The sequence below is a fragment of the Podarcis vaucheri genome, assembly GCF_965113315.1.
Source record: "Podarcis vaucheri genome assembly, chromosome: 10".
Lineage (NCBI taxonomy): Eukaryota > Metazoa > Chordata > Lepidosauria > Squamata > Lacertidae > Podarcis > Podarcis vaucheri.
The window spans coordinates 28,253,242-28,267,803 of NC_138748.1; the positions used below are offsets into that span (position 1 = coordinate 28,253,242).

Consider the following 14,562-nt stretch of genomic DNA (forward strand, 5'->3'; position numbering starts at 1 on the left):
GGCAGAAGACATAAGACGGATCACATTATGCTCTTCACGCCACACATAGCACACAGAACCAAAAAAAGAGAAAGGTCTGCCTGTTATTCTCAGACTTCCTTCCTACCCACCTAGGGATGGGAGGGAAATGTGATTCAGCTTGCGTTTAAAGACCTATCTAGCTCACGATTTCTGAACCAAAACTCAGGTATCCATTGAATTTGCAGTTCTCCAACCAAATAACATGTACAACATGCATATATGGGGGTAAAATGCCCCTAAAATGCATATATTGGCAGAAATGCTGTAGCCGGTGGTAGGGCATCTCATTGGCTTGGCATGCAGTCGCAATCGCCAGCATCTCCACATAGGGCTAGGAAATGCCCCTTGCCTTAAACCCTGGAGGGCTGCTGCCAGCCAGTGTAGACATTATCAAGCTAAAGTCAGAATTATATGACTTGATAGAAAACAGCTTCCCGAGTTCTCTGTTCCCTATGAAAGGGGCAATTATTTTAGGGGCAATTGCTTTGAAAAAAATAAATAAAAATGCTTTGCACACAGATATACGAATGTCGGGACAAATTTGCACTCAAAGCAGTTGAACTTTCACTATGATTTTTCTAAAGGATAGCAAATTGATGTGGAAATATGGACAGCTAAACTTAAGCTTGGGATAATTAGAAACACAGGAAGATGGAAACTGACAGGTCTGTCCATCCTTTTACCCCACCTCAGTCTTAACTGAGAGCCAGTGTGGTGTAGTGGTTAAGAGTGGTGGACTCGTAATCTGGTGAACCAGGTTCGCTTCCCCGCTCCTCCACATGCAGCTGCTGGGTGACCTTGGGCTAGTGACACTTCTCTGAAATCTCTCAGCCTCACTCACCTCACAGAGTGTTTGTTGTGGGGGAGGAAGGGAAAGGAGAATGTTAGCCGCTTTGAGACTCCTTTGGGTAGTGATAAAGCGGGATATCAAATGCAAACTCTTCTTCTTCTTCTTCTTCTTCTTCTTCTTCTTCTTCTTCTTCTTCTTCTTCTTCTTCTTCTTCTTCTTCTTCGAACTGCTATTTGTGCTCATTCTGCACCCAGCACTTGAGCCCAGACCAATAGGCGGAGGCCAGGATAGCGCCTCCTCGCATTCCAAATACAGAAGCCGAAGAGACTGGCAGCTGAATCTGACTTCAGCACTGGCAGCGGGACAGCATCCTCCAGCACACCTGTGGGCAGCAGGCTACCTTAGGAGGTGTAGGACAGGCCTGTGTGGCTCCCAGAGCTTTGTGCTCTTTGTTGCGCAGAGTGACATCAGCTCCAGCAAGCCCCTCTCTGTCTTCCTATAGCACGTATCCAGAGAAAACTCTGCCCCACTGGTCCTCTCCATTCCAACCGGTTTCCATTACGCTTGCTATATCCATGCTTTACTTTGAAACCAAGCACTACCTGGCTCTGAGGTTTCTGCCATTTGCATATAAACACCTACAGACAGTGCTTCTTTCCCAATGTCTCTGGCATGTTGTGCATATTGCCCTGCGGCACTTCCACGTCTTCAGCAAATACCCACAAAAGCAAACAAAAAATTAAGCAGAGATAAATGTATCCAGCTATACCTTTTCCAAGACTGTTTCTCTAACGAAGTCCATGTTTCTCTGTTGGCATCCCTCACTTCAGTTTCAGGGGAGTGTGGGTCCGTTTGTGGTCTCCCCTCTGCTTTTTCCTCCTGTGCTCTCTATCACTTTCCCACTTGTTCCAATTCTCTTCAATTGGTTCAGCCCTTGTTGTTGTTGTTTAGTCGTTTAGTCGTGTCCAACTCTTCATGACCCCATGGACCAGAGCACGCCAGGCACTCCTGTCTTCCACTGCCTCCCGCAGTTTGGCCAAACTCATGCTGGTAGCTTCGCAAACACTATCCAACCACCTCGTCCTCTGTTGTCCTCTTCTCCTTGTGCCCTCCATCTTTCCCAACATCAGGGTCTTTTCCAGGGAGTCTTCTTTTCTCATGAGGTGGCCAAAATATTGGAGTCTCGGCTTCAGGATTTGTCCTTCCAGTGAGCACTCAGGGCTGATTTCCTTCAGAATGGAGAGGTTTGATCTTCTTGCAGTCCATGGGACTCTCAAGAGTCTCCTCCAGCACCATAATTCAAAACATCAATTCTTCAGCGATTAGCCTTCTTTATGGTCCAGCTTTCACTTCCATACATCACTACTGGGAAAACCATAGCTTTTACTATACGGACCTTTGTTGGCAAGATGATGTCTCTACTTTTTAAGATGCTGTCTAGGTTTGCCATTGCTTTTCTCCCAAGAAGCAGGCGTCTTTTAATTTTGTGGCTGCTGTCACCATCTGCAGTGATCATGGAGCCCAAGAAAGTAAAATCTCTCACTGCCTCCATTTCTTCCCCTTCTATCTGCCAGGAGGTGATGGGACCAGTGGCCATGATGTTGAGCTTCAGACCATATTTTGCGCTCTCCTCTTTCACCCTCATTAAAAGGTCCTTTAATTCCTCCTCACTTTCTGCCATCAAAGTTGTGTCATCTGCATATCTGAGGTTGTTGATATTTCTTCCAGCGATCTTAATTCCGGCTAGGGATTCATCCACCCTAGGACCCTCCAAATATATTTGGACTCCCACCAGTCCCAGCCAGCTTGGCCAATCATGAGGGATGATGGGAGTTGTAGTCAAGCAGTGTCTGGAGGGCCCCAGGCTACTTAGGGGTACCATCTACTGAGTTCTCTCAGTGACATTTCATTCCACACTCCAGTCTTGAACGCTTTTTCCTGACATGCTCACTGACAGCATCATTCTTCCTGGCAGGTACAAGCCCTCCTTTTACACAGCATTTACACACTTGACATTGAGTTACTGCACACCCTACAATGTAAGGCCTAGTCGGGATTTCCCAAACTTGGGTCTCCAGCTGTTGTTGGACTTCAACTCCCATCATCCCTAGCTAGCAGGACCAGTGGTCAGGGATGATGGGAATTGTAGTCCAAAAAAACAGTTTGGTAAACCCTGGCCTAGATGATAGCTCAGGTGATTCAAATAGTACATTACATTTAGTGAGAAGAATCATGAGTTGACGGCGTGGTCAGTTTCAGAGAATTAAGGAGATTTCTCCTTACCTCATGCCCGGATTCGTTTCCATATGGCCTTTTGCTGTTGCCTGGAATTCGGCAACAAGATGCTGACAGCATCTCTTTTTAGTTACATCCACGTCTTTGACTTTAATTATTTACCTCTGCTTTTGCTAATTAAAAAGAACCCCAGAGGGGCCGCATAAGGAACAAATAATGTTTTGTTACAAAAGCAAGGGCAATCAAAAACAAATGGCACGATGAGCTTTGATTAAAGTTTCCATTAGGATAGTGTGCCTCCCATTTGCTCTTCTGTTTTTGAAGATTCCTTTTTAAAAAGCCAAAACCTCTTGAAATGAGTAGGCAGAGTTCAGAGCTAAAATTTCAGTCTCTTCCCCGTGTTAAATGAGGATATTTCCTAGCCACTTAGCGAGTGAACATTTGTCCAAATATTTAATAAGCCATGTGCTCTGTCCTTGTCTTTTCTCCGCTTAATGCGTGTCTCCCTTTGATTTAGATGTTTGTTTTTTCATTTGCTGCCAGAGAAAATTGATTGGTCCTTCTCAAGCAAAACAGAACTGTCTGAGTGATCAAAAGGAGTTTCAGTCTAAATACAAAGAAATAAACTGTTTTCGTATTGTTTCTCAAATCCCCAAGATACTGTGCAGGCTTAGCATAGCTCATCTCTCTTGGTCTGTGGGTGGTCTCAAGAGATACTCCAACAAGTTTTGGTGGAAAGGAAAGACATCACCCGCAGAAAGACAGAGCAAAAGAATTTGTGACTCGAGTACTGAATGTGTTCCCTTAATGAGCTGCAAAGTCTTGGACTGAGTTTCCCCTCCGTAAACAGAAAAAAGCCTTTCCCGTGTTTTTATAGAGTCTGTTCATGCACCTATCATGCCACTATCTAGTCATTTACTGAAGTCCCCCCTACACTTGTGTTAACAATAGATTGTGCAATATATAATACATATACAGTACTTTAAAAAGCAAACAAATGCAGCTTCAAAAGCCTGCTGTCTCTGAAGTAAAGGAACAGTCTCTCTCTCTCTCTCTCTCTCTCTCTCTGTGTGTGTGTGTGTGTGTGTGTGTGTGTGATAGAGAGAGAGAGAGAGAGAGACAGACACACAGACTTCCTGCAAGTGTGGTGGGTGTGTCCATACTACCTGTGCAATGGCTTCTGAACTAGCAGAGGTGTCCACTAATGAAGCAGAAGGGGAAGATGGTTTTTGCTAGTTCCAGGATCTTTCTGCACTCCATCTGTTCCAGGGGCCTAGCGTGGATAGGGCGCAAGAGGCTGCAGCGGGGAAGGAGAACTGGCCAAAATGGCCTCTCCAAAATGGACGTCTCTGCTAGAACAGATATCACCCCATGATGCACTCCACCTATTGACCCATTTACAACAGTAGCCACATAGAATGAACTACAGCACAAAATCTATGTTAGACCACTGCCGTGTTTGTTATTTGTTTCATATAATTCGATAGATCTCGGTAAACTTACAAATTGTAATGCAGGAGTTTAAATATGTGCTGTTCCATAAAACCTCCCCACAATCTGCTGGAATCCTGCTACTGTGGACACAGATTTTTGGAATAGTTTGATGTCTAAGCCTAGCTGAGCAATGATTCCCCACTAGTGGCTAAGATCCCAGCAGTGGCTCATGGGAGCTTTGTGGCGAGATTACTCAACTGCCAGCGTTAGGAAGCCTAGAAATGAGGAAGCTTTTAGGCAAAAACATAGGACTGACTCACCGGCCTCAAACAAACCTAACAATTTGAGAGTTCATAGTATAGCAGTTTGGAAACCATTGACGCAGTCCACCAACGATGTTTGTTCCAGAGTACTCTGAGGAAGTGTTGTCAAGAACAGATGGTGGTGTTGGCTGCAGAATTCATGTTAATGGTTTAATTCTCTGATAGTGGAAGCGGAAACAAGGGGCTCAATAATGTGTTTTAGTGTGAGGTCATAAACCTCATGGCTTTTCAGCCATAGACCATGTGGCATTTTCTCCTCCCCTCTTCCATGACAGATAGTTAGTCTTTGGTGTATAGGTATCCATTGTCACTTGTGTGCCACTTCTTGTAACTACCAACACATAGTCCTTTCTATGAAAACCACAGGGTACATACACACTGTGCAATAATGTGCATTCAGTGTTGGATGCCGGCACCTTTTGGGGGTGCCGTATACACAGTGTCATCCCCAGTGTTGCCCCTGTCCCACACTGTTAACTGAAGTTCATTCTGCTGGGGGGGGGGATATAATACATTTTGTACCAAGAATGCACTGCTCAAGTACCTGCTGTTTACTTGCTTTCTCAGGTAACCTCCTACTCATGTTGCAGAGCTGTGCCACTGTATTTACCTTGCCTATAAATGAAATGGGCAAAATAGGAAGCGGTATGGTACAGTGGTGTAGCGTGGGTTGCCAGTGCCCGTGACCATGCAGAGGAGAGGGAAACGGACAAGAGTATGTATACACATTCAACTCCACATTCCCCAGGATATCGCAGCTGCAGGGGTAAGGAAAGAAGAGTCACTCCAATGTCTGGAGAGCTCACTTCCTGGTTTGCATGGAGAAGCCGTTTTCAATGGAGCACAGCAACGGAAGCACGTAGCTGTATTCAGTGCTATATTTCTAGAAAAAGAGGTGATGGAACTCACCATGTGCACCTCCCTTGTTCTCGCAGAATGACAATGGCACCCACCTGAGAGGTGCTGGAACTGAGCTCCAGTGGAAGAAACCATGGCTGTATTGAGGCAGCACCAGGTGTTGACATTTTGCACACCTAACAAATGTTCTCCCAGGGCAATCATCCCTGTGCCTGAATACACCTAAGAAGATTTGAAAAATAGGGAGTCTATTGTAATAATGAACTACTCTGGCCCCCAATAATTATGACTAACTTGTTCCATTGGTTTCAGTGGACCACCTATGACTCTATACTATACAGGTATTCTTGGAAATATTCCCCAATTAGTTCAATTGGTCTTATTTCCTTGTAAGGCTGGAAACCTGTGCAGAGAATCTCAGCCTTACTCAAGGCTAACTGGGAGCAGGAACCGCCATCTCAAAATACAGAAACAGGATGCATGGATGCCTTTATTGCACAGGTGTAAATGCTTTCCACATAACTTCAAAAACATAAGCCTTAACAAGGAGGGGGGGGGGAATTGCCTTATGGTATCTGTTAGAAGCTTAGTCTGGCAGCTCATCAGTTATAAAAGAGAACAAGACATTAAAATAAACAGAAAAAGAGCTGCTGGATAATCATGACTCAGAACAAACCAGAGCACAAATCACTCATACAGTAGCCAAGATTGCTCCATAAAATGTGGCAGCCAACTCTCTGGGAAGGGAAAGGAATGCCAAGCCTCAGTTCCACCAGTGCCAAGTGTTAAGTAGCCATGTTAAGAACCACCATGTTAGAATGCAGAATGCCAGATGCAGAGCAGTGAATTCTGTGGCAAAAGTGATGCTCATCCTCTGAGGCTCAGTTCAAATATATGCAGGCAGATTGAGGTCCGGGTTTGTGGATTCCTCTGCAAAGTGCCCTGTGTTCAGCCCTAAATTGTTTCAATTGGCAACCCAATGGGTCTAACTGGTGGTAGTGGCAGAGGTCATAAGTACTTCAGTGGAGCTATCCTTTACATTTCTCACCACATAGCATCATCCCAGGGCATTGTGGGAAATAAAAATGGTGGATCATCCAGGGACCCAATGCAGAAAAACAAAACAACAAAAGTTTGAAGGAAAGCCCAAACAGGCATCAGTGATAAGTCCTGCCAAGACACAAGGACTTTTGTTCAGGTATGATGCCGATGTCAGGCCTATATCCATATTCACAGTCCAAGCCCCAATTTCATTTAAATCCACTCAACCTCTCACCAAAGCCGTGAGTTCACAAAGTGGCCTTAGAGAAGTCACTGCCCACTCTTCCAATACTGACTGCTATTTAGGAATAAAAATGTTGACCTATTTTACAGGATTCTATTTGAATGTTCTTATGTGAAGTCTTTGGCCACATCTTCACCCCACATTTTAAAAGCACTTTAACCGTCATGGTTTCCCCCAAATAATCCTGGGAACTGTAGTTTGTTAAGGCTGCTGAGAGTGGTTGGAGACCCCTATTCCCTTCGCAGAATTACAATTCTCAGAGCGGTTTACCAATCGATTCCCCTTTCCCTGGGAACTCTGGGAAATGCAGCTCTGTGAGGGGAAAGGAGTCCCCCAAGAACCCAGAACAAATGGCAGTTATATGACAGGATTAGAGAACCTCAACCTCGTGGCTTCCCATACCATGCTCCTCAACAGCCTTACTTTGCTCTCTCCTCAAGTACTTTTGTTTTGAAAGTTTTATTGAACTAGCGGGAGCAGGGGTAGACTTTGATAATATGGCATCCGGAGTGAGGACAAAATTTGCCCTGCCCCCAAATATTTCTTAGTCTCAGGCCTCCCATGCCTTGCCTTCTGTTCTGTGCAGTGCTGAATTTATGTATAAGCTAAACAAGCTATAGCTTAGGGTGCCCCCCAAAAAAAAATTAAAGGAAAAAGAAACTGGATGTACATTTCCAAAATATAAGATAAAAAACCCAAACCTACATACAGCAACAGTGTTTTGTGTTGTGTAAGCTCCTATGAGTAATGGGCACAGCCTGCTAGCCTGCTCCCTAGTGATATTTTTATCACTATTTTGCTCATTTCTATATATAGGGTGCCTACATTCTGCATGGACTGGTTGCATGGCAGCAGGTGCAAATGGCTTTAGATACCTGTTAGGTCCACAAATTACCATATAGCATATATTCAACACAAAAAACAGTGGCAATTTGTTGCTGACAGAGGACAGCTGGACATATAAAGGGCCCCATTACCTTCACTAGCTTAAGGCCTCATCAAACCTAAATCCGGCCCTGATTTTGTGCATGCTCTCAAGTACATTACATCTGACTGGGGCCTAACTTTGAGTAGCTAAAAAAAGGGTTTAAAAAGCCCCTTCATCCCCTTGGTTTGGCACCCTGTGAGGAGGAACTGGCTACTCCACCCTTAAACTGGCACTGACTGGGAGTGCTGGATTCGGTAGGGAGACCTGGATTGCCAACCTTCCCTGCCACACAAACTCGCCTCAGAGCTCCCGTGTCCATCAGTGTCTCACCAAAATTTTTATTTCATTCAGAATAGGGACCTTATGGCAAATATAAAATATGCTGGTTTTGTTTTGTTTTCATTTCAATGAGTGTCCCATTGTGCTGTGTGATCATATCCTTTTCCATGATATGGAAGTGTATGGAGAGTTCTCCTCATTTATTGCAAATCTAAATACAAAAATATCCTCCCCGCATATGGTATGTACAGTAGCACTTTGCAAACAAATGTAATTTAATTTTGCACGAGAATCTTATATTTTTTGTTCCTAAAATGTCTCTGGGCAAATTGGCACTATGGTACCATAATGTACAAGAAAAGACATTTTTGAGAATGTACGTGAGAATGTTTTTTTTGTTTTAGTCTTAAGCCACACTCTCTTTTATATATAGCCAGCCTATTACAATCATTGGATGATGGCCATCAGGAAACACAGTGGTACCTCGGGTTAAGAACTTAATTCGATTCAGAGGTCCGTTCTTAACCTGAAACTGTTCTTAACCTGAAGCACCACTTTAGCTAATGGGGCCTCCTGCTGCCGCCGCGCCGCCGGAGCACGATTTCTGTTCTCATCCTGAAGCAAAGTTCTTAACCAGAGGTACTATTTCTGGGTTAGCGGAGTCTGTAACCTGAAGTGTATGTAACCTGAAGCGTATGTAACCCGAGGTACCAGTGTACAGTGAGATAGCTGTTTATATCAAGTTGTTTTGACAAAGCAGCACAATGGAGAAACAGACCCTTTTAATTGCTCTGTTGTACTAAAAAATCATACAAAGGCTGTTATCGTTTTTTTCGGGTTCGATCACCCACTGTAAGTTAGTTGCACTTAATGGGTTTTTTAGTTCTGGCTAGTTTTGCATATTTATTTCAGTAATTTCATGAGCATATGACTTACTTGCTTTGGATCCAACCCCTTGTATTTACCCAGTAGTAACACTGACTTGTCTAAAATTATCCAAAGACCTTTATGATCTTTCTCCATCCAAATAAACAAATTTGCTTCCAGATTTGCTCTGTCTGTTGCACCGCATAGTTGCTTAGCCAAAAAAGTTGGACAAGTTCCATGTGTTCAGTTAAAGGGGTGAGGGTGAGGCGTTTCTCTGTTGATATTTGCTGCCACTTACTTTCCAAGCAGCTAAACCAAATAGGTCAATAAACAGAACTTTTGGAATAATTTTAATATCACTCAGGTCCACATATGCAAATAAGGAATTGAAAGTGACGTTCAGTGATTGGATAGTTACAGAAAGTTGTTACTGTTGCATTGTAGTGGAGCTCTGTATAAGCAGGCTGGCTGAACCCTTCAGTTCAGTTCTGTTCTGGCCTGTGAATAAACAAGAGCTGTCTGAAGAATCGCTGTGTCGTCTGATATGTTCACCCACAACTTAACAGGACCCATGCTTAGAAAGCATGGGTCAAGCGGGTAACTGCTAGGACTTGTGCTTTCTAGGCACAGCACATGTGGAAGTGTGGATGAGCCCTGTGTACACACACACACACACACACACACACATTTTACATTTTTTTATGTGCTGTAAGCTGCCCAGAGTGGCTGGGGAAACCCAGCCAGATGGGCGGGGAATAAATAACAAAATCATCATCATCATTGTCCCAGCATAAGAGGTGGTGTTGGATCCTTGTGGTGGGGCAAGCTCTCCCCTTGCACCATGCCACAATCTGAGCACCGTGAGGCCTAGTATCTTAGAACCACAGAGTGAGAAGGGCCTTGTAAGCCATCCCACCTAACTCTTTTCTTGATGCAGAAGTTCCTGAGCTACAGCATCCTCCGACAGTTATAAGATCAGTGCATCTCCTTCAGATAAGATTTCAAGCATCTCAACACACACAAAACTAAAGCAGCATCTTTATTTCATACATAACAATCAGTATAAAAATGTTTATTACATAAGAGCTGTTTTGTGTACACAATATATTATATTGCTATAAGCCGATGCAAAGACTGCGCTCATACTTCATAGTTCCACTTTGTTTCCAATATATTATATTGTTTCAATGCCACAACTACACCGTATTCAATAGAGCATGCTGCAGAAATGGGAATTGGCTTTAAATTAAAAAAAGCTTTTGCCTTTATTAAACGGAACATGTAAGACTGCATCGTGCCAAAATAAAAAATAAAAAATTGTTTTTTTTTAAGGTATGTAGACACAAATCCAGGAAAAACTGTGGGTTCCAGGCCAGCGTTTTCAAAATCTCTCCCCAATTTTGGATAATCAATTTGTTCTGAGGAATTTCTTACAAGGAAAGGGGGGGGGGGACTCCAAGTCAATAAAGAATTGAAATATAGTACAAAAAAGAAACCGGTCCAAAAAGCACTGAAAACAAGAAGCCTATATAACTGTGCTAGAGAAGTAAAACTTAAAAGGAATAGTAAATATCAGCTCAGTGGTTTATAACGAAGCTAGTAAAATTCAGGCCAGTAATCTTAAAATGTAATGAACAGCGTTTTAACATTCAACACATGAAAGGTTAATGAAGGCTATGAACTTGGTGTAACATAAAACGTTTCAGATGTTGGAGTTCACCAGATATAATTGGATTCAGGGGGCGCTTGCTTCTCCTCGGCCCTTTTCGGTGAAGGCGTGTATTGCCTGTGCTTGGTGCCTGTGGGCCTCAGGCCATTTGTCAGGTTGGCTCCGTACCCTGAAAAACAACCCAGTTCAAGAGTGAGGAAACTACAAATGCAGCCCCCCCCCTTTTCACTGTGAATGTTTCACATGGAAATTTCAATATGGACTTTGTGCCGGACTTCACACAGTACTACCATGAGACAAACATTTATTTCCGAAAGGCGATTTTTCTTGTTATATTTATGGATCTGCCTTGACATGTGTACCCTGCAGTAAGGTAAAGGTAAAGGGATCCCTGACCATTAGGTCCAGTTGTGGCCGACTCTGGGGTTGCGGCGCTCATCTCGCTTTACTGGCCGAGGGAGCCGGCGTACAGCTTCTGAGTCATGTGGCCAGCATGACTAAGCCGCTTCTGGCAAACCAGAACAGCGCACGGAAACGCTGTTTACCTTCCCACCGGAGCGGTACCTATTTATCTACTTGCACTTTGACGTGCTTTCGAACTTCTAGGTTGGCAGGAGCAGGGACCGAGCAACGGGAGCTCACCCCGTCGCGGGGATTCAAACTGCCGACCTTCTGATTGGCAAGCCCAAGAGGCTCAGTGGTTTAACCCACAATGCCACTCGCGCCCCTGTACCCTGCAGTACTTGGTCACAAATCTACAGACAAGTAATCAAGAGGCAATTTGCTTGATTACCGCATTGGCCTGAATATAAGCCTCGCTTTCCCCCCAAATTCTGACCGTGAAAAGTTAAAGTGCAACTTATGTTCACGACCTTACGGTATGCAGCCAGGAGCGAGGGGCAAACAGCGCCAGGAGTGCGGCAAAGCAGTGCCTGCCCCGTGCGTAGGCCCCTGTCCTCTCCCCCAAGGCTGGGAAGGGAGAGAGTGAAGAAGGGAAAAGGCCATCGGCAATGCAGCACAGCTCTCCCCCCCCTCAATATGCAGCCAGGAGCGAGAGGAATGGAGTGGCTGACATTTGGGTATTTTTCTTTTTTCTCTCCCCCCCCCTCCAATTTTAAAGGTGCAGCTTATATTCTTGTGCGGCTTATATTTGGGCCAATACAATATTCTACAGGGGTGCCAACTAGAATAAAATATTGGGGGACCCCAGGTCAGCCCCTCCCTGCATAATCAATCACATGGTTGATTATCACTGCAATGCGCTCAAATGCACCTTTGTGTTTTTTTTGTTTAAAGATTTTTTATTGATACAGCAAGAAAAAAGAAACAAACACAAATGCCAAATTACACACAGGAATAACTATAGACACATAATTTTCTTAGCAAACAATATAACATATATTGGTCTTAACACTAAAGGCCCAACGTCCCATCTATTTCATATTTCAATTTCATGATACTTATTGCCAATACACAAATGCACCTTTGAAGGTGACCCGGAAACTACAACTAATCCAGAATGCGGCAGCTTGACTGGCGACTGGGAGCGGCCGCCGAGACCACATAACACTGGTCTTGAAAGACCTACACTGGCTCCCAGTACATTTCCGAGCATAATTCAAAGTGTTGGTACTGACCTTTAAAGCCCTAAACGGCCTCGGTCCAGTATACCTGAAGGAGCGTCTCCACCCCCATCATTCTGCCCGGACACTGAGGTCCAGCACCGAGGGCCTTCTGGCGGTTCCCTCACTGCGAGAAGCCAAGTTACAGGGAACCAGGCAGAGGGCCTTCTCGGTAGTGGCACCTGCCCTGTGGAATGCCCTCCCACCAGATGTCAAAGAGAACAACAACTACCAGACTTTTAGAAGACATCTGAAGGCTGCCCTGTTTAGGGAAGCTTTTAATGTTTGATGCATTACTGCATTTTGATACTTTGTTGGAAGCTGCCCAGAGTGGCTGGGGAAGCCCAGCCAGATAGGCGGGGTATAAATAATAAATTAATATTATTATATTATTATTATGTGTCACCCCCACCCATTCGAATGGCAAAGTCCATCAACTTTGGGAGGCCCCAGCCCCATCAGTTGGCTCCTATGACTCCCTATAACTGTGGTAGCCATCTTTGTTATTGGGATTAACTCCCATCACCCCTGAGCTTTGGCAGGGGCTGATGGCATCGGAGTCCAACAATGTCTGCAGGGTACCATGCAGGATATTCCTGATCTATATGGTGACAGCAACACCAGCTGATTCCCTGAGTGGATTCTGGTAAAGTAAAGGAAGACGTAATCTTAAAATTGGGCTTTGAATGGTGGAGGGGTACCTCCCTATGGCTGCTTAGCATGGCACAGGAAAAAGACAAAAAGACAATGAGACAACTAATGAATTGCTCTTAATAGATGATCTCAGGAGACTAACGTTTAAACTGTAGTGTATTTATTATATTTTTATCTTCTCCCACTTTATCCTCACAACCTGTGAGGTTAGTTAGCCAGAGAGAGAGAGAGAAAGAAAGAGAGAGAGAGAGAGGTCCGCTGCAAGCTCACATAAAAAGCAGAAATTATCAGGTAAGGAAATGGGTGGATTAAGTGGCGCTGTGGGCTAAAGCCTCAACGCCTAGGGCTTGCCGATCGAAAGGTCGGCGGTTCGAATCCCCGCGGCGGGGTGCGCTCCCGCTGTTCGGTCCCAGCGCCTGCCCACCTAGCAGTTCGAAAGCACCCCCGGGGGCAAGTAGATAAATAGGTACCGCTTACCAGCGGGAAGGTAAACGGCGTTCCGTGTGCGGCTCTGGCTCGCCAGAGCAGCGTTGTCACGCTGGCCACGTGACCCGGAAGTGTCTCCGGACAGCGCTGGCCCCCGGCCAATAGATGTGAGATGGGCGCACAAACCCCAGAGTCTGTCAAGACTGGCCCGTTCGGGCAGGGGTACCTTTACCTTACCTTTACCTTAAGCGCAGCCAGAGTCTGCTAAATCATCTTGGATCTGCGTACACAGTGCCTAGTAGCAACCCTGTGCGATGGGATTGGTGGGGAAAGGATGTCAATAAACCCATACCACACAGATTGCATATTTTATGGAGGCGAAGAGTCATATTTTGTCAATGCCACTTACTTTTATTGCAGTGCCTTCCATGCCAGCCTTCTCGACACTGGCATGTGTTAGGTTCAATACAGATCCCATACGATCCACAACCAGGTTCACAAACAGCTACAATAAGACACCTACAGTTAATATCGAAACCAAGTGTTTCCTTTCACAGCAGCACACTAACACATACCCACTGTTTAGCATGAAGGTTACAAAATCCCGAATCTGCTGCAAAAGCTTTTTTAGGAAAAGGTTGAGTTGATTGAGCACTTACGCTTTGAACAGAGATCTCCTTGGTAGCCTTTGGAACACTTGCATTTATTTTTACCGGTACATTTGCCTCCATTTCTACACGGCTGATGGCATTTGCCTAGAAATGATTTAAAAAAAAAAAAAAAAGGATGATAGCACTGCCTTTATTGCCTTAAGTGAAATCCGGCCCAGCCCCATTAGAGTTGATTACAGATTTAACAGCAGTTATTACCTATGAGATGCAAATGGGACAACCACTGTGATCAACAAATACTGACATCCCATACTCAATAGACTTTGTACCCAGAATATAGGCCTGGCTTGCACATTGTATTTATACCACAGCTTCGCAGGAGTGTGAGGGCTCCAAGAAAAGAGATCATGGCTGCTTTGCTCTTCCCCAGGTCATTCAGCATCTATATGCCCTTACCCCATGACTTCTGTATCCTTAGTAAACACCAATCCATAAACCAACAAACCAGACACCAGGCAGCCCAGTGTTGTGAAACCTAAAGCTCGAACCTCAAGAAGAAT

General features: G+C 44.6%; 1 protein-coding gene across 1 annotated transcript in view; it reads right to left on the reverse strand.

Annotated features, from left to right (window-relative positions):
• Positions 1-10,046: 10,046 nt before the first annotated feature.
• WIF1 (WNT inhibitory factor 1) overlaps positions 10,047-14,562 on the reverse strand; it is a 40,887-nt gene continuing 36,371 nt past the window's right edge. The window contains exons 8-10 of the mRNA XM_082239830.1: positions 14,051-14,146; positions 13,801-13,896; positions 10,047-10,858 (exon numbers count right to left, since the gene is read on the reverse strand). Coding sequence (XP_082095956.1) covers positions 10,737-10,858; positions 13,801-13,896; positions 14,051-14,146 — 314 coding nt within the window. The 3' untranslated portion in view covers positions 10,047-10,736. The remainder of the gene's footprint in view (positions 10,859-13,800; positions 13,897-14,050; positions 14,147-14,562) is intronic.